The sequence below is a fragment of the Perca flavescens genome, chromosome 2, assembly GCF_004354835.1.
Source record: "Perca flavescens isolate YP-PL-M2 chromosome 2, PFLA_1.0, whole genome shotgun sequence".
Classification (NCBI taxonomy): Eukaryota; Metazoa; Chordata; class Actinopteri; order Perciformes; family Percidae; genus Perca; species Perca flavescens.
The window spans coordinates 15,327,193-15,346,022 of NC_041332.1; the positions used below are offsets into that span (position 1 = coordinate 15,327,193).

The following is an 18,830-nucleotide window of genomic DNA, read 5'->3' on the forward strand; positions in this document are numbered from 1 at the left end:
TTTTTGCTTTACAAGCTAGCTATCTATGTAGATAGATAAGGAAACCATTCTTAAACATTCATACCAAGCTCTGATCGGTAAATTGTTTATGTAACTGAGGGGTACAGCTGCCAATGAATGGACACAACAGCAGACCTGTTTGAATTGCTAAACAAAACTGAGGTGCGGAGCCAGGCTACCATTTAAGATATTCAAAATAACATTTAAGAATATGAACAGAAAATGGAGCCGAGATAAGGATGGATGGATGTTTATTTCGAGTGGAAATAAAGTTAAACTGAAAGTGCAATAACCCCATTTGTACTGTATAAAGCATCACCTCACCAATGACAATACAAATCTATTCTATTCTATAAAAGTAAGGAAAGGGAGACACAAGAAAGAAAGACAAACGCAGAGGGAGAAGGCTTTAGGGAATAGTTTGGGTGTGAACTCTCACCTTGCCTCCCTCATCAAACGGTCCCACCTTCAGGTACCAGTTCCTTGAGCACAACCATGTTGGCATGACGACTGTGGGCCCATGAGACGTGTACACCTTAGACACAAGAAAAGTTCAGACTATAACAAAGTACATTTGGGCATATACAGTTCAAAAAGCACATAGTGTAGGTCATATAATACTGTCCCTTGTGGACACACAGTAAGTGTCTATCCACCAGTGATGAAGATGAGTGATAGAATTGAAGAAAATTGATTTAGAAAACTATGCAACTGATCTGATGTTGAATAAAAGTCAATATGTGATTCTACAGTGAATTTTGAGAAGTGCACTTAGAAAGAGAAAACATGGCAAGCACCACTCTAAAATGAGGTTGTAGAAGTTAGCAGTAAACCTGAATACCTACTGGTAGCTGGAAGTATTTATATAGTTTTATTATATTTATATGAATATCTCTTCATGTTTAATGTAAACATACAAACAAGTCTGCACCCTCATAAATAAAGGAACTTCTTGTCGTGGTTATAGAACATAACATCCATATCAGATGCAACCTGACGAGGATTTGGCGAATGGCTCGGGGAAATTTCCCATTTGGCTTTTAGGAACAAACAGTCAAATGGAGGACTCTGTAAAACTTCTCATCCTGCAAACAAAATAGGTTAGAGTGCAGCCGCATGCTCTCTTACAGAAGTGTGTGCTTCCTGAAGTGTGCAGGGGAAGGATACACACTTCCATCCTCTCACACATGATCTTTGACTAATGACTTTGTTTTGGCCTCTCCTTCTCTTTCTAACCACAACCTGTTTCATACACCAGAACCACATTACAGCACCTATATTTCTTTTTCTATTTACCCAACCCATTTGTTCCACTGCTGCCCGCCCCTCTCTTCAGACCCCCACCACTTCTTGTTCGTCCCTTCGTCTGAATGTGTTTTGTGGAGTAGTGTTGTTGTGTGTTGAATCTGAGGGTCATTCCAGGTTGAGTTGTTTCTTCATCCAACTATGTCACTGTGTTTCACATGCTGAAATGCAACACAGATAAAGAAAATTGGTGAAAACATCTGGATTCAGCCAGTTGAACAGCTGGACAGAATAATAAAATGTGTGTGTGTGTGTGTGTGTGTATGTCAACCTACGTACATCTTTTCTCCCTTCTGTTGTAATATTGCAACATTTTGCAGATGTAAGCTGTGGCCAAAAGTATGAATAATAGGAATAAGAATGAGTTCTGGGAAACCAGGGGACAGAGAGAGAGAGAGAGAGAGAGAGAGAGAGAGAGAGAGAGAGAGAGAGAGAGAGAGAGAGACAGAGTGTGTCGGTGTGGATGTGAGGAGTCAGTGGGGTAGGGAAGGTTTAGGATAACCATACCTAATGTCCTACAGATGAACACTCTGGGTTCGCCTCTGGATCAAGTTAAATGAGCCCCACCATGAGTAAATCTCTGGTTTAACTCAGTTAGATTCTGTTTCTTCACCCAGAAACTGGAAGTTAAGGCAGATAAAGTGAATAAAGAAAATGGGAAGGAAAATGGCCTGCCTCTAAGCCTGCAGAATCAATGTATGAGCTCATTCTCATGCTCCATGAAACTTAATATCACATAAATATCCAGGAACGCCTGCTAAGGAGTTATGCAGACTGTGTGTGTGTGTGTGTGTGTGTGTTAGAAGGAGAGTGGGTCCAGGTTGTCTCGTAGCCTAGGTGACAGTGTGTTTTGTTCAGACAGCAACAGCAGATTTCAATCTCTACATAAATAGAAATACTGCCGGTGGTGTCACATTTATATCACTTATCATTTAGTGATTAATGTGACTATTTAATAGGGTGAAAGTATAGATTGAAAATATTTTTAACTCAATACCATCTTTACATAGCCACTGACCTGCCAGTTTTTATCTAGGTTTTTTTGATGTGTAAAATGTCATCAACACTGTGGTGGAATTTCCAGAAACACCATGTTGTGGTATGATGAGACAAAGGGAAGGCTTAGACAACATCAGGTCATTCATAGGTCACAGGTCAGGGGACGAGAATATTCAGTCTTTAATAACCAAACCCATTCATCTATACAGTGAGTAAGTAAGTAATAAGTATTTGAACACCCTGCTATTTTGCAAGTTCTCCCACTTGGAAATCATGGAGGGGTCTTAAATTTTCATCGTAAGTGCATGTCCACTGTGAGAGACGTAATCTAAAAAAAAAAATCAGAAATCACAATATATGATTTTTTTAACTATTTATTTGTATGATACAGCTGCAAATAAGTATTTGAACACCTGTCTATCAGCTAGAATTTGACACTCAAAGACCTGTTAGTCTGCCTTTAAAATGTCCACCTCCACTCCATTTATTATCCTAAATTAGATGCACCTGTTTGAGGTCGTTAGCTGCATAAAGACACCTGTCCACCCCATACAATCAGTAAGAATCCAACTACTAACATGGCCAAGACCAAAGAGCTGTCCAAAGACACTAGAGACAAAATTGTACACCTCCACAAGGCTGGAAAGGGCTACGGGGAAATTGCCAAGCAGCTTGGTGAAAAAAGGTCCACTGTTGGAGCAATCATTAGAAAATGGAAGAAGCTAAACATGACTGTCAACCTCCCTCGGACTGGGGCTCCATGCAAGATCTCACCTCGTGGGGTCTCAATGATCCTAAGAAAGGTGAGAAATCAGCCCAGAACTACACAGGAGGAGCTGGTCAATGACCTGAAAAGAGCTAGGACCACTGTTTCCAAGGTTACTGTTGGTAATACACTAAGACGTCATGGTTTGAAATCATGCATGGCACGGAAGGTTCCCCTGCTTAAACCAGCACATGTCAAGACCAGTCTTAAGTTTGCCAATGACCAATTGGATGATCCAGAGAAGTCATGGGAGAAAGTCATGTGGTCAGATGAGACCATAATAGAACTTTTTGGTCATAATTCCACTAACTGTGTTTGGAGGAAGAAGAATGATGAGTACCATCCCAAGAACACCATCCCTACCGTGAAGCATGGGGGTGGTAGCATCATGCTTTGGGGGTGTTTTTCTGCACATGGGACAGGGCGACTGCACTGTATTAAGGAGAGGATGACCGGGGCCATGTATTGTGAGATTTTTGGGAACAACCTCCTTCCCTCAGTTAGAGCATTGAAGATGGGTCGAGGCTGGGTCTTCCAACATGCCAATGACCCGAAGCACACAGCCAGGATAACCAAGGAGTGGCTCTGTAAGAAGCATATCAAGGTTCTGGCGTGGCCTAGCCAGTCTCCAGACCTAAACCCAATAGAGAATCTTTGGAGGGAGCTCAAACTCCGTGTTTCTCAGCAACAGCCCAGAAACCTGACTGATCTAGAGAAGAACTGTGTGGAGGAGTGGGCCAAAATCCCTCCTGCAGTGTGTGCAAACCGGGTGAAAAACTACAGGAAACGTTTGACCTCTGTACTTGCAAACAAAGGCTACTGTTCCAAATATTAACATTGGGCGTTTCCCAAATTGTGTTCTTCTATTGACTTGTGTTCTTGTGTCCCTGTGAATTGTGTTCATCTCGTGTTACCAAAGTACTGTCCCAATACACAAGTTCCCATTTCGCCAAGAGCAGTTAAAATTCCCGGATGTATTCTTGACTCGCCCATTTACCGAGGATACATCGGTTGGTAACTTGTATGAACTTCGCAGCACCTGTATCCCAACATTCATTTCAGCATTCAATGATGGTTGGATTCATTGGTTGGATTTCCAGTACATAGACAGTACAAAAACGGGACAATTTTAACAATTTTCGCCATCTTATTCATCACTAAATTCACTTCTGTGAACATTTTAGGCGAGAAATGAAAGGTTTAGATTTCAAATATAGGCAGTCTTGCAAAAATCTTTGCCGAATTGATAATTTGCTCCAAAGTTTTCGGAGTTTTCGGAGCTCCATAAAATTACGCGGCCGCCAGCTTGCACCGGCCGGGAACACTAGCTCGGCACTCGGACAGTCTCACTCGGAGACCCCGCTGTAGGACCCCGGAGGTCTTTTAGACCGGTCCCGTAAATAAGAGGCTTTTATTTCGCCGTTTTGGATCGTTTGTGTAAATATCACAACACATGTGGTTAACTGTCTTTTCGGAGTTAAACTCAACAAGCGCGCACACACACACACACACACACACACACACACACACACACACACACACACACACACACACACACACACACACACACACACACACACACACACACACACAGCGCAGCAGGCAGAGGAGAGATATACCATAGACTGTATATTATATGAGATATATACCTGTTTCTTTTCAGGAGACTTGTTTAAATTATTATTATTTAGTTCATATTTTTGGTGTATTTGTTTTCTGATTTATTAGAAGTTAAGTTTCAGTCTTTATGATAAATGAACAGTTGTACATAAAGTGGTAACCTGCTATGACATGTTATGTAGACTAAAGGGGAGACACCAACCTTTATAATTTGAATTTCTAATTTCCATCTCCCTGGGCATATACAGTGCACTACAATAATATAGAAATGATAATTCCACATAACACTAATAGGAACACATAGGACACACCAGTGCATATGCCTATTTATTTGTTTAATTTAAACTGACTTAAACTTATATGCTAATAATAGTAGGGATCGCGTTCCACTCTTTTGAATAAGTAAGGGGTGTTTGAGCTAAACCATAAACAATAAAATTAAAGTTCAATTAGTTTTATTTTTCAATATTATTGCAATAGTTGTAGCATTATGAGGTTTTCTTGTCCAGAGATTGTTTTAATACAAAGTGGTTCTATTGTTGTGGTTTTTATTTCTAGCTGGTATTTTGGAGCTCTGCAGGTAGCCTCTGTGGTGGGGGTGTTGAGCAATAACAGGAAGAAGGCATCGTCTCAAACTGTTAACAGTGTTTTCTGTGCTTGTGAACTTGCGAGTTAATTCTTCCAAGAACAACCAGCAAGAACGATCTCCCCAAGAACACAAGTCCGTAGTTTGCATTCTTGGTATTGAGAAACGCCCATTGATTTTCTCAGGTGTTCAAATACTTATTTGCAGCTGTATCATACAAATAAATAGTTAAAAAATCATACATTGTGATTTCTGGATTTTTTTTTTTTTTTTAAGATTATGTCTCTCACACTGGACATGAACCTACGATGACAATTTCAGACCCCTCCATGATTTCTAAGTGGAAGAACTTGCAAAATAGCAGGGTGTTCAAATACTTATTTTCCTCACTGTAATTATGTTTGTCTCTCTACAGATTCAGGGAGTCTAGGCAGCTGCATCATAAGGGAATGCATTGTGTCTTCTTTTGGAGGTTGGTGGGCCTGCCACACTTTAGCATACTTCCCAGAGACAGATGAACTAGGCTTTAGCATCTGTGTTTAGGCGGCTGCAATATCTTTGTTTACCTTAAAGGTTCAGCTAACTTTAACGCCTCCAGCATGAGTTTAAACACACCTTAAGGAAGACAGGACCTTCAGAGAGTTGGGATGACACCACACTGTACTATGTGAGCCGAAATTCTCCTCAATTGAGTGTTCATTAAATGCTCCTGTGTAATTAATCAAAGTCTTCCGAATATTCTCCACATACGAGTTATGCTGCTCCTGAGTTTTTCCTTAACAAACACTAGTACTGCTAAATGCATTGTGTTACTCCAGTGCAATTACTGCAAAAATGTTATCGTTCCAAGTTTGCAAGCCAACACTATGCCAATGTAGGGACAATGTTATCAGTTTGGATGGCTTGTGCTGGGTCACGCTGCCATTATGTTTGCCATTCGAGATGGTCTGATTAGGCGTTAATAGAGTCAAAAATGTTTGCTGTTACTTGGCTTACAGACTTGGCAAATGACACACTGGATCCTGACCGTTCACAACTTTTCAACTTTATTCATTTCAACATCTGCCACAGCAGGAAACTTTAGCTCCACATGCTCTGGAGGAACAGCAGTCATATTTCTGTTTTTGGACATAAAAGAATGTCTTATGAAATCCAATGTGGTGGAATGCAGAAGCGGATAGTGAGCTTTTAAAGATTGGTGTTGTCTTTAGTGATGTTATTATGTGGCAACTTTCACACAGTATAGTACAAAAAGTACTATATTTCAAGACATCTACTATAGCAGCGGTTGAAACAGAAACATTGTGCATAGTAAGCTCATGGTTTAGAGATGTTCCAATACTGATACCAGTATCGGTATAGCCTCTGATACTGCCTAAAACGCTGGTATCGGTATCAGGAAGTACTTGAGTTTATGCACCGATCCGATACCACGTAATAAAGCAATAAAGAAAATCTCAGTTGAAGTAGTTTATTTATGTTCTTTTTCCCGTTATAACTGACTGTCAAACTGGATAATAAAAGAAAGTTATGTGGCATTCACTGTTTGTGTTTAGATAAAGATAGAAAACATATCACATCCATACAGGGATAGTAGTATACAGTTGTTAAAACATAATAAAATATATGACGCACTGGTATCGGATCGGTACTCGGTATCGGCCGATACGCAAGTTCAGGTATCGGGAAGCAAAAAATGGTATTGGACAATCTCTATTATGGTACTTTTGTTTTTTTCCACTGCCAACAGTTTCCACTATGGACTACCCTCAGCAGACAGCTGGCAGTGTGACCTGTTTCCTTTGGTGGGACTGAGATGGGCAGAGAGGTCAGGAGCAATGCTGCGTCCTCCGTCCAGTCCACTGCCACATTTCCGTGGAAACAGCCGGCGGCAGGTACGTATCCTGTTTCTGTCTGACCTGGCTGCTGCCTGGCACATGACCTCTTATACACACACACACACACACACACACACACAGTATGTGCGCCCAAACACATATGCTGTACTAAGCTGATGGTATTTACCTGTGTGAAGAGCTGATCCTGAGTGATTGTGTTGATCCAGCGAGTGTAACGCTCTGTAGATCCCTCTGGAACCCTCTGAACTTTACAACCAATCAGCTATCATGGAAACGTGCGCGCACACACACACACACACACACACACACACACACACACACACACACACACACACACACACACACACACACACACACACACACACACACACACACACACACACACACACACACACACACACACACACACACACACAAATATTTTTCTTTCCGAAGCCACTGAAAACATTTTCAGCAATTTTGGAAATAGATTGGTTGTCATAGATTAGTGTTTGGCTGCAAAGATCCCTTCTGGTTTCGGTAGTAAGGCTGCATTCGCACCAAATCAGGCGTTGTGGTGAAAACACAGTCATTTGAATGTAGGTAGTGCGTTTGCAGCCACGAAAAGTTGAAACACAATCAACTTTTTAAGAAACGCAACTCAACGTCACACTGCGGTCGCCAATTACTTACTGTAACTGTGGATCAGACAAAACACAATGGAGTGTAATGTTATTTTTGAAATACATCACTTAATTTGGCCTTTTTATTACCAGTTTAAAACCCCACCGTAATAAAAGGCCTCGCGTTATTGAAAGTAAATGTGTTTATGCTTCTGTTTATTCTGTCGATGTGGACAGACAATCACTCATAGGACCTGGTATTAGAACTGGACGATATGGAGAAATTCAAATATCACGATTTTTTGAGCAAATACATCGATGGCGATATTGTGGCAATATTGAAGGCTTGACTATAGGTGCTTTCACAAAATATTTACACAATGAGATTTTTTATAAATAATCACCAATAATGTGGATACCATGACTAGGTGGGTAAAGGCAAATAATAAAAACAGTAAGTCCAGTAAGTCCAGAAAATGACATCACTTTACTGTAATGCAGCCTTTAAAACCAGGAAAAGACGACACGTGTGTCATATCACGATATTACGATATCCAAAACGTAAGACGATATGTAGCCTCATATATCAATGTCAATATAATATCGATATATTGCCCAGCCCTACCCGGTATACTAGCAACATGGATACGTGCTAGCACCATGGGTCATTTAAGTGACACTCCCCCACCGCCGCACAACCCTGCGCTAATCACAAGAACGCCTGATCTGGTGGGAATGCAGCTTAAGCCTTCAGAATAAAGACACATTTAGGATTAAAGTTTTTAACTTGTTCAACATTTTAAAAAGTCTGTATGATGCTTAAACATGTCTTGTATGGCAGTAATCTGAATATCTTTAGGTTTTGAACAGTTTTCCTGACAAAACGTTTTTTAAGACTTCACCTATCTATATCATATGGGTTGTACCCTTATTGTGACGGACAGGCCAAATCTCAGAAGAGGGAGCTCAATGAGAAGTAAAGAGGGTTGACATAAAAAAGGGGTTATACAAAACTGAAAAACAAAACAGAGGCCCACATTTTTTGTATCCAGGTCCAGAACATATTACAGCCATAACAGAAAGAGGCAGGTTGTTTGTGCAGGGCGTCAAGCTTGCTGTCTCCATGCTGTCTCCCTCACTTCCCTCACACACACGACCTCTGATCTCTGACCTGGTAGGCCACATAAAGCATCAACACCGGATACTCACACTGTTCTGCATGCCAACTGCATGAAAGTCCACACGCACGCACGCACGCACACTCACAAACAACGTGAATAGTTTTTATTTGAAGGGAAGGGATTGGTCAGAGAGGGAAAGGGAAGGGGAGGAAAAGAAGTGAGGAGAAAAGAAGGGGAGAAAGGGTGAAGGCAGAGTGCGACAGAGAGGGAAGGAAGTGAGAGGAAGAGGAAGCAAATACTTGAGGGAGAACTTACAGAGTTTGGGTGGAGGGTAGATGCCTCATACTGCAGACGAACTCTTTGTGGTAACATAACGTCATCCTGGAAAACAACAAAATATCAATTCAAACACATACATGTCAATGAAAGCAAAAATTAAGAAAGTATTCAGCATCATGTAACACATAGCCTACACACTAGGTCCCTTTAAGTGTAAAATTAAAATCATATCTGTTTAGTTCAGGATTTACTTTGGCTTCTTTCGCTTATTGTACAGTATGTGCGCTAGCTCTCTGAATACCTTTTGTTATTTTTAAAATCACTTTGAAATTGGTTATGTATGTGACTGTGCTCTATGAGCACACCTGAACAGATCTGAGGATTCGTCAAAAAAAGGTTTACATGAAACTATTATAATACATGTTGTATAATATAATACAACAGTAATACAATAACTAAAACAATATACACTACAACTATATACAATATAAATAAATACATACATAGAAGACAAAAGGGGTTGAAGAGCAAAAGGCAAACCAGGATATGAACAGTGTTCAGCAGTAGAGCGGAAATAAGTTGGATGTCTTCTGAGAAAGCAACCTTATTGTCATTGAATCTTTTACTCTACATGCAGCAAAGAGTTTTTGATATACTGTAAGACTTAAGCAGTTCAAAATTAAATCACAAATTCAGATGGTGTAGCCTTTAATTTGTTGTTCTGACAATTCTGCCTTCAGATTGACTACAAAGCACTGTTTCAAAGACAGAGCTGCTACTTATATAAACATAAACATATAAAACACATATACAGTATCAAACGCTGCTCTGAGCACATTAGTCTTGTGTTCTGACTGTCAAAGAGTCAAAGAGGTCTGCCCGCCTTGCCTTCCCTTACAACCTCAGCCTGTCAGTCAGTCACCAGGGCATAGAAACCACTGCTGTGCCTGCTTGTCTCAGAGGAAGTGTAACGTCAACAGCACCGCCACAGCTTTCAGCTCGCCATTAATATCATATCGCACTGAACGGTGTCTGCGTGAAGTTTGATAAACTGTAACCACTTTATCGGCATTGCTGTGACTCACTGTGTCTTCAACAAAACTGCAGAGCCGACGTACCGTAGTTTGCTCGAGTTTATTCCGTACACACCTCTGCGCGCGCATGTGTGTCGGAAACCGCTCTCTGTCAATATGCAGAGAGGACAGATAAGCTTGCGCTTACGCACTCTCAGCTACCAAAATTTGGTACAGTTTGATTTAGCGTGAATCGGTCCTCAAGTGAAGGAGTTCAAGTACCTTGGGGTTTTGTTCGCGAGTGAGGGGACAATGGAGCGGGAGATTGGTCGGAGAATCGGCGCAGCGGGTGCGGTATTACATTCAATTTATCGCACCGTTGTGACGAAAAGAGAGCTGAGCCAGAAGGCAAAGCTCTCGATCTACCGGTCAGTTTTCGTTCCTACCCTCACCTATGGTCATGAAGGCTGGGTCATGACCGAAAGAACGAGATCCAGGGTACAAGCGGCCGAAATGGGTTCCCTCAGGAGGGTGGCTGGCGTCTCCCTTAGAGATAGGGTGAGAAGCTCAGTCATCCGTGAGGAGCTCGGAGTAGAGCCGCTGCTCCTTCGCGTCGAAAGGAGCCAGTTGAGGTGGTTCGGGCATCTGGTAAGGATGCCCCCTGGGCGCCTCCCTAGGGAGGTGTTCCAGGCACGTCCAGCTGGGAGGAGGCCTCGGGGAAGACCCAGGACTAGGTGGAGGGATTATATCTCCAACCTGGCCTGGGAACGCCTCGGGATCCCCCAGTCGGAGCTGGTTAATGTGGCTCCCCCCGCAACCCGATACCGGATAAGCGGACGAAGATGGAGACGGTCCTCGGTAGTACCGATGTAATTTGGTTGGTACCCAAAAAAGTACAGACTTTGGTACACAACCCTAGTGCACTAACAACCACAGCCGTGACTGCATTGTGCGTCTGCCCTGTTTCTGGTGCCGTGGCGGGCCGCCACTGCAGGGTCAGCATAGAGGAAACACCGGGTCTATAAATGTGTCTATTTACAGCGTAGGGCTGGACGATTAATCGGAAACATATCGCCATCGAAATTCTGAAGCTGTTACTGACCCATTTTTCCCATGACGATAATTTCGATAATGTATTCCTGTTGAAAGGGCCTACTTTCTCCTTAAAAACATTCTACCGCGTGTGTAGTCACTTGACTTTGCCCGGACCAGTCAGCCGCATGGAAAGCATAATGGAGGACAGCTCAAACACCGAGTCTGAGTCAACTGAGCAACTTGTGTCCGTCGTCTGGATACATTTTGGCTTCAGAAAAGATGATTTAGAACAACGTGATTAATTATCGTTATCGAGGTAAAATGTGCAATAAATCGTGATTTTAATTTTAGGTCATACCGTGCAGCCCTAGTACAGCGTGTATATTTGGACAAACCAATGTCATCTAATTAGTTTTGACTCACTACTGTATGTGTTATGGAAGACCTCTGGACAGTGAAATAAAACATGATCTGTCTGACACACACACACAGACACAGACACACAGACACACACACACACACACTTACCGCATCTTGAAAGCAGAGGTATTGTCCACAACTCTGGGATATTGCCTTATTCTTTGCATATCCCACTAAAAGACAAAAGAACAGTGTTGTTTGTTGTATGTATGTTTATGTTTTGTGTGTCTGTGTGTGCGTATGCTCTTGCATTTGTGTGCCTCTGTGTGTTAACTATTTTCATTTTTGCCATGTGTAAGTAATTATCATGTTCAACCATTAAATGTGACATTTTCAAAACATTATGCATGAGATCAGTAGTCCGTCACAGAGACCACCATGCTGTTTCATTTCTGGCAAACATTACTGTTCCCTGATTAATCAGAAGAGTATAAAACTAAAGTGTAAACTACTAGAGCTAAACAGCAATCTTCTTCACTTCAACAAAGTTACCAATTTCTTCACAGAAAAAAATAGATTAAAGGTTAAAATTCAAAATAGCTGGGCGCCCGGATGGCTCAGTTGGTGGAGTGGGCGCACATGTGTGGAGGTTTGTCATTCCCCCCTCTCTCTCCCCTTTCATGGCTTCTGCTGTCCTGTCAAAATAAAGGCTGAAAATGCCCAAAAACATAATCTAAAAAAAAATATTAAAAATAGCAGAAATCATTCTGACAATACAAAGAAAAGGTTTAAGGTGTTATCACACAGAAGGACCAATTGATGTAGAAATGCAAGTAAAAAAAGAAGAAGTTTTTAGTAGAATTTTGCGAGGTGAATTTCAACATGAATGCTAATCCAGAGTTTGGGAGCGCTGACAGCAAACACACAACCTTCTTTAGTTTGAAGTGTAGATTGGCTGACTGATAGCAGAGTTTTGTTGCAGGATTTGAGGTTGTGTCCAGGTATGTATGTGCACAAAAGCTCACAAGTGGATGCTGGAGCCAGACAAAGTGTGCTTTGAAAGTAATGAGTAAAACCTTCAAATCTATTCTAAAATCAACCGGAAGTCAGTGCAAAAAGACAATGCAAACATGCCACATGACACCTATCTACACTACTCATTTTCCTCACCAAATCACTGTATTTTTGACAATATAGACAACTCAAGATCCACTTACTTTTTATTAAGCTCTCAACCTCATTTAACTGCAATCACAGCAAGATACTAAATAAACTCTAATAACAGACAAATCTGTGAACACCACACGTCACAGGATCTACTGGGAAGGTGTAGCGGAGAGTCATCAGCCAAAGAACGTGAGAAAGCTCCAGAAAAAGCTAGTAAGTGGACTTTTGAGTTATTTTTAGTAGAATGAACTTTCATATCAAATTATAGACATGTTTCACAGAGATCGGCAGGTTTTATGGACATTTCTCCCTAAAAATACCAGTCTGATCAATTATTTTCTTTCATTCAGCCTCTGGCTTCACCTAAAAAAATAACTTCATAGTCATAGTTTGACAAGATTATACAATGACCTCCTCTGGGTTGGGCCGAGTTGTGGCCGGAGACCACTACTGAGATGCCTGTCGCCTCCAGCCTCTCCCTCCAACGCTCCACCACATTCCTGGAGTCATCCTAATGGACACAAACACAGAAAGAAATTGAACGTTGTCTTATATTTTGAGACGAATTACATATCTATGTGTAAATCAGAGCTGGGCAATATATCGATATCGTGATATGAGACTAGATATTGTCTTAGATTTTGGATATTGTGATATTGTGTTGTCTTTTCCTAGTTTTAAAGGCTGCTATACATTAAAGTGATATCATTTTCTGAACTTACCAGACTGTTGTAACCGTTCTATTATTTTCCTTTACCCACTTAGTCATTATATCTATATTACTGATGATTATTTATCAAAAATCTCATTGTGTAAATATTTTGTGAAAGCACCAATAGTCAACACTACAATATCGTTGCGGTATCGATATCGACGTATTTGGTCAAAAAATATCGTGATATTTGATTTTCTCCATATCGTCCAGCCCTAGTGTAAATATGCAAACATACAAACACACGTACAGTGCTTGCGTCGTCAAACACAGAGAGCTCCATGGTTCCAGTGAAGTCTTGGTGTAATATGGCCTGCAGACATTCGTCCAGCCAACAGGATGCATTGTACATTGGCATGACAACACTCTGAGCACAGAAAACACATAGATATTATACAGTCAATGCAACAAAAAAATGCATGAACACCTAAGAAGTCCCAATTACACACTTTTAGACGTAATGTGCAGCAGCCACATCCTCCCTAGCTTAGTAGTGCGTCAGTGTTATCTATGTATGAGTGCCAGTCTATCACCCACCACATCCACTGCTTCATTGTCTGTGGTGCGGAGCCTCTTCGGCGGGTTCATGTCAACCTCTGAACCCGCGTCCCTCTGCCCGGAGAGTCCGCTACTTATCTTGGCAACGAAACCTCGGTTTTAGCTGATTGAATGTGGGATGTAAGAAATGGCTGGAAACAATGAGGTTAACGGACCTTTAGAAAGACGTGTCACGGTGAAGAGGAGTGACCCACGCGGGCTACACGTGAATACAAATGTCCGTAAGCACTCATTTTGTAACTGTTCTCAATGTAAAATGTATCCACGTCCACAAATTACATATGTTGAAAGTGTTCTGTACACGCTCAAAGTAACGCTTTTAGCAAAACATGCAGTCCAAATTCGCAGCGCGCGTTACAGCTTCACAACTTCCGCAAACAATGACTTCTAGACGCTCATTGGCTCGTGGAATACACGGACAGAGTCCTGATTCGCTGTAACTCACTGTCAATCATTTGGAACAGTGACGTACCGGTAGTGTGTTAGATAGCTTAAAAATAAATAGCTGGAGGGGAAAAAAAACTGTTTTTCCTTTTACTCCAAATTAACTCTTACTTTTACAAAAACATTTTCTTCTAAAATATGTGTAAACGGGAAATTTAAAAAACAAACAAGCACAATGTGGAGTATTCTCATTTCAAAACTGACTAATGTTTATTAATTTATATATTTACAGTACCAGTCAAAAGTTTGGAGACGTCTTCTCTATTCAAATTTTGGACTGGTACTGTATATATTGCTTGACATTATTTATATTATGTTGGGAATTTCGTGAAAGTGTCCCTGGCCCCTTGTGTGGCCATTATGTATCCTTTCATTTGTATTTTGATCAGTCAGTATTCAATTGTAAGTCATTCTTTGCACAAGGTCCACCCACCTGTGATTTTGCACAGCTTTCATCCACATCTTTTGGCCTTCAACAGTGCATGGTGTTTGCTCAGCTCTCAAGGAAATTGTTCAGTTGTTATAAGACCTATTTATGGCATTTCTTTCACCTGATAACTGGTGGTCGAACACGACAACTGTTATTTTCAAGATCAGTAACGTTCAGGCTTATTTTGTCATTATTATTGGTTTAATTCATTAAATTGAAAAAAAAAACATTTGCCTTTTTACAACATAAGAAAGTGAGTAAGTATGACATGTATAATATGAAATATAGAAACAAATTGCTTTCACTGTAGTTTAACACATGTAAAAAGCAACTACAGTTACAAAACACAGGACAACTACATTGTGATGAGAGTCAATTCATCTGCGAAAATCACTGATGTAATGTTTGTAGTATTTAAAAGAAAAAAAAAGTAAAATTCAGATCAGCTGGGATTTTAAAAATGAATGCTCATTGAAGTAAAGACTTATCTATTTCTGTCTTCCCTTGTTTTGTTTGGTCAGACTCATTTTTGATGACATGTAACAGAGCAGCTCTCTCCAGCTTTATTAGAGTGTTGAATAGGGAACCAGATCGGTGTATTTTCTTTATGTCAATGTTGGCAGCTGCATCATGGGAGGTTTGTCTTGGTGAGCAGACAGAAAAACAGGATGGGTTGAAATATTATTTTTGAACATCGTTTTCATTTTCTCTCAGGAAAGTAAATTGATAATGAGTGAGAGGCTTTGTGTGTGTGTGTGTGTGTGTGTGTGTGTGTGTGTGTGTGTGTGTGTGTGTGTGTGTGTGTGTGCGTGTGCGTTTCCAACCAATAGCAGCAGATTCAGTGCAGTGTGTTTAACAATATGTTTTGTACTATTGTACCAGCTCCAGGTGTTATATCAATTTGTGTGAGTCATTCTGAGTGATTAAGATGTATTTAAATTCACAATAACCACAGTTACTGTAACAACAAAATGAATAAACATCACAGCACTGAAGCAGTGATGATCTGAGTCAGGAATCAAACAACATCAGTCCTGGATGATGAAATTTCCAAACTCTGTTACCCATTAGATCGATAGTACTTTCAGAGTACAGATGGTCCCCTATTATCGTCATATTAATCCTCATTTGTTGTTTTTGTTTGTGTCCTGATAAATCGATTAATGAGCAATAAAAAGCCTGAAGGAACAAAAGCTGCTTAACTTCTGCGTTATTTTTAATGAAGTCCTGAATTTTATTACACACAGACACACAATCCTCTTTAATTAGGGCACCACTCAGGCAGGATGTAGTTTAGAGATTACACTTGAGAATAATCACTCCCACATTGCAGCAGCATCTTGAACAGACTAAAGCTTAATTTATTACTTTGAATGCTTCTTTAAACTGGATGAACGCCTCACTGCAGGCCAGGAACAACAGCTCCAGGGGGGCAACAGACCAGCGCCAAGATCAGGAATTATTCTCTCATGCTTGAGCGCATGATAAATGGGATCAAGAGAAAATGTGGCCTGACTTGTACTGATGCAACAGCGCGTGTACACCTGTTAACAGGGTAGTTAGGAGAAAGGCTGTACTGTTTGGAAGTAGCTAACTTTAACTGTGTTACTTTCTTTCATAACACTGACTAATAGAGATTGATTGTTGCAGACAGCCATGCATGATTAACTAAAAGACAATCATACTACTCGTATGTTTCGCTCTTAGAGGTTCAGGTTGAGGTTATGAGTCCCTCTGAGTCTGTTCTGACGGTGGATGTAAAGTTTGCCAAGTTCCTTGCACAGCAGGTCCACAGGGTCTCTGATATACTTTTGCAATAGAACATATTCTGCTCTCACTCAAACAACTGTTCTCACAATCATTCAAACCTTTTCTCCAGCAAATCAACACCACATGGCCATGTTGGAAAATAAATGTGCACACGAGTTGAGTTACTGTACTATCTGGAGGTCAAGACTGCAGCAGCTGTTTAGATCTGTGATCAGACTGCACTTGATTTTGTTTGGACAGAAAAGCCAGACATTAAAGAGAAAAGGAAGTGTGTGAGAGTGTCTGGGGGTACGGGCATGATTGGATTTCCTTGATTCATTTAGTTTCGCTTCAGGAATTGTGCGTATTTAACCTTTTGAGAGAATTTGTGGTTGTTTTAATTCATCCTGTGCAGCATCACATGCTGACACTCACAGATAGGAAACACAGTAAGTTGAAAAAAATGGAGATGCCATGTTTTACCAGTAGCAGGGCCTAAGGAAGGCAATATCAGTTTTTCTTTAATTTCAATAGTTTGTCAGGAAACTCCACAGCAACTGGCAATACTGCCATAATTTAGTCCATGACAAGGTATCTAAAAAAATACAAGCACTATTACCATGATTTCAGGGACCGAAACATTAGTTTGATGTGTTGATTTAATATATGTTTTAAGAGCAATGTAAGGTAACTCTCTTTTCCTTTTTTTTTTTTTTTTTTTTAAGACACTTGGCTTCTCTTCGGTGTAACTGCAGAAATGCTAGTTGTGAAAATATGAGCATAGTTCATCATGCACCTTTCTTTAGAGAATGTTAGGTGTAGCCATCATCAGTGAAAGCAGCTGCTCTAGTGTTTGCCTGGATATCAACTGTTACTGTCCAACAACTCAACAGTAATTACTGTGGTACAGCTTTTGTTTACAGTACAACTTATTTGAAACTAAAGTGTGCTGACTGCTACACTAACAGACTTGTAATTGTATCTATTTTGTATCCCAGGTGTAAAATGATCACTTATGACTGAATAGCTAGAAAGGAAACCTGCTAAAGCAGTTTTACATTGTGTCAATGCTACCATCTAGTGGCCAATGAGTGAAATTGATCATTTAAACTCCATCTTCTCTTCAGCACCAAACAGTGTCAATTAAAACCTTTGCCTTGGTTCCTGTGCATGTGTGTGGCTTTCTTGATAAATGGTGGTGGAGCTCTACATTTAATAGCAATTTAAGTTCATTCGACCTGTGATGTTGTTTAGTGTGTCGTCAAAGAAAGAGAGTAGCCCTTCCAGTCCCAACCTTACAAATATGTTGACCATGGGTGGCATTATGAATATGTCCCTCAGAAAATAGAAAATGTAAAGCGACTATAATCAATAACAATGTATCAAATGACAATGTGAAAAGGGATTGCTTGTAGTGATGAACCTACACAGAATTATCACCTGAAGCTGCAGCTCCTCTTCCCTTTACAGAACTTTATAGCGGTTTAAGCCTAAAACTTTAGTGTTTTGGTTCACTCGCTTTCATAATGTCGTTTTCGGCCACAGCAGGTGACAACAGGTGATGACTTTGTATTGTTAATAAAATAATCCTAAATCATTTTATTTTCCTTTATACATACCTGACACTTTCAGGTAAACAATGCTTTAATGCCTTATCTGTGACTGATGTTCTATTCTAACTTTTAACTAGGCCTTAAAGTGAGACTATTTAACTTTTGCTGAACAGCGGCCAGTGTGACCATTACATATATATAGGTAGAAAGAGCTGCTACAGTGCTGTTACAGTCATTCCCTGGCTGCAATGACGGTGCAGAGTAAACCTGTTTGAGTCGTGACTCGCTCAGATATTTAACCCAAGTCTTTAAATTAACTCATGAGTCACGAGTATCATTAACTCGGATCAGTTGAGTCCTACTACAGTTCAATCTAAAATGATAACAGCGCCTCACACAAACCTCTTGCAGCATTAGCTACTACTAGTCCTAGCCATCTTAGCTGCCAAAAGCTGTATAACTTACAATTTCGTAGACAACAACTCCACAAGTCAACTCAAGCGACTGAGTGAGCAGAGAGACAGTCCGAGACAAGTTATAGGAAATTTCCGACCCGCAGACAACAGATAAGGAAATATTGCAAGCTCGCAGAGCACTCGATGACTCACGAGTCCTCGACAACCTGCAAGCTCCCACGCGAGTCAGTCAGTCGCGCGAATCAGCCGGCTATGT

At 40.6% G+C, this 18,830-nt stretch overlaps 1 protein-coding gene across 2 annotated transcripts in view; it reads right to left on the reverse strand.

Moving 5' to 3' along the window:
* The window catches only part of qtgal (queuosine-tRNA galactosyltransferase), a 20,410-nt gene extending 6,049 nt beyond the window's left edge, over positions 1-14,361 (reverse strand). The window contains exons 1-7 of one of the 2 annotated variants that reach the window (XM_028568975.1): positions 13,962-14,361; positions 13,675-13,791; positions 13,124-13,223; positions 11,714-11,778; positions 9,174-9,239; positions 7,302-7,397; positions 440-535 (exon numbers count right to left, since the gene is read on the reverse strand). In XM_028568975.1, coding sequence (XP_028424776.1) covers positions 440-535; positions 7,302-7,397; positions 9,174-9,239; positions 11,714-11,778; positions 13,124-13,223; positions 13,675-13,791; positions 13,962-14,012 — 591 coding nt within the window. In that variant the 5' untranslated portion in view covers positions 14,013-14,361. The remainder of the gene's footprint in view (positions 1-439; positions 536-7,301; positions 7,398-9,173; positions 9,240-11,713; positions 11,779-13,123; positions 13,224-13,674; positions 13,792-13,961) is intronic. The other variant, XM_028568984.1, reaches the window with a different exon arrangement.
* Between the last annotated feature and the right edge of the window lie 4,469 nt (positions 14,362-18,830).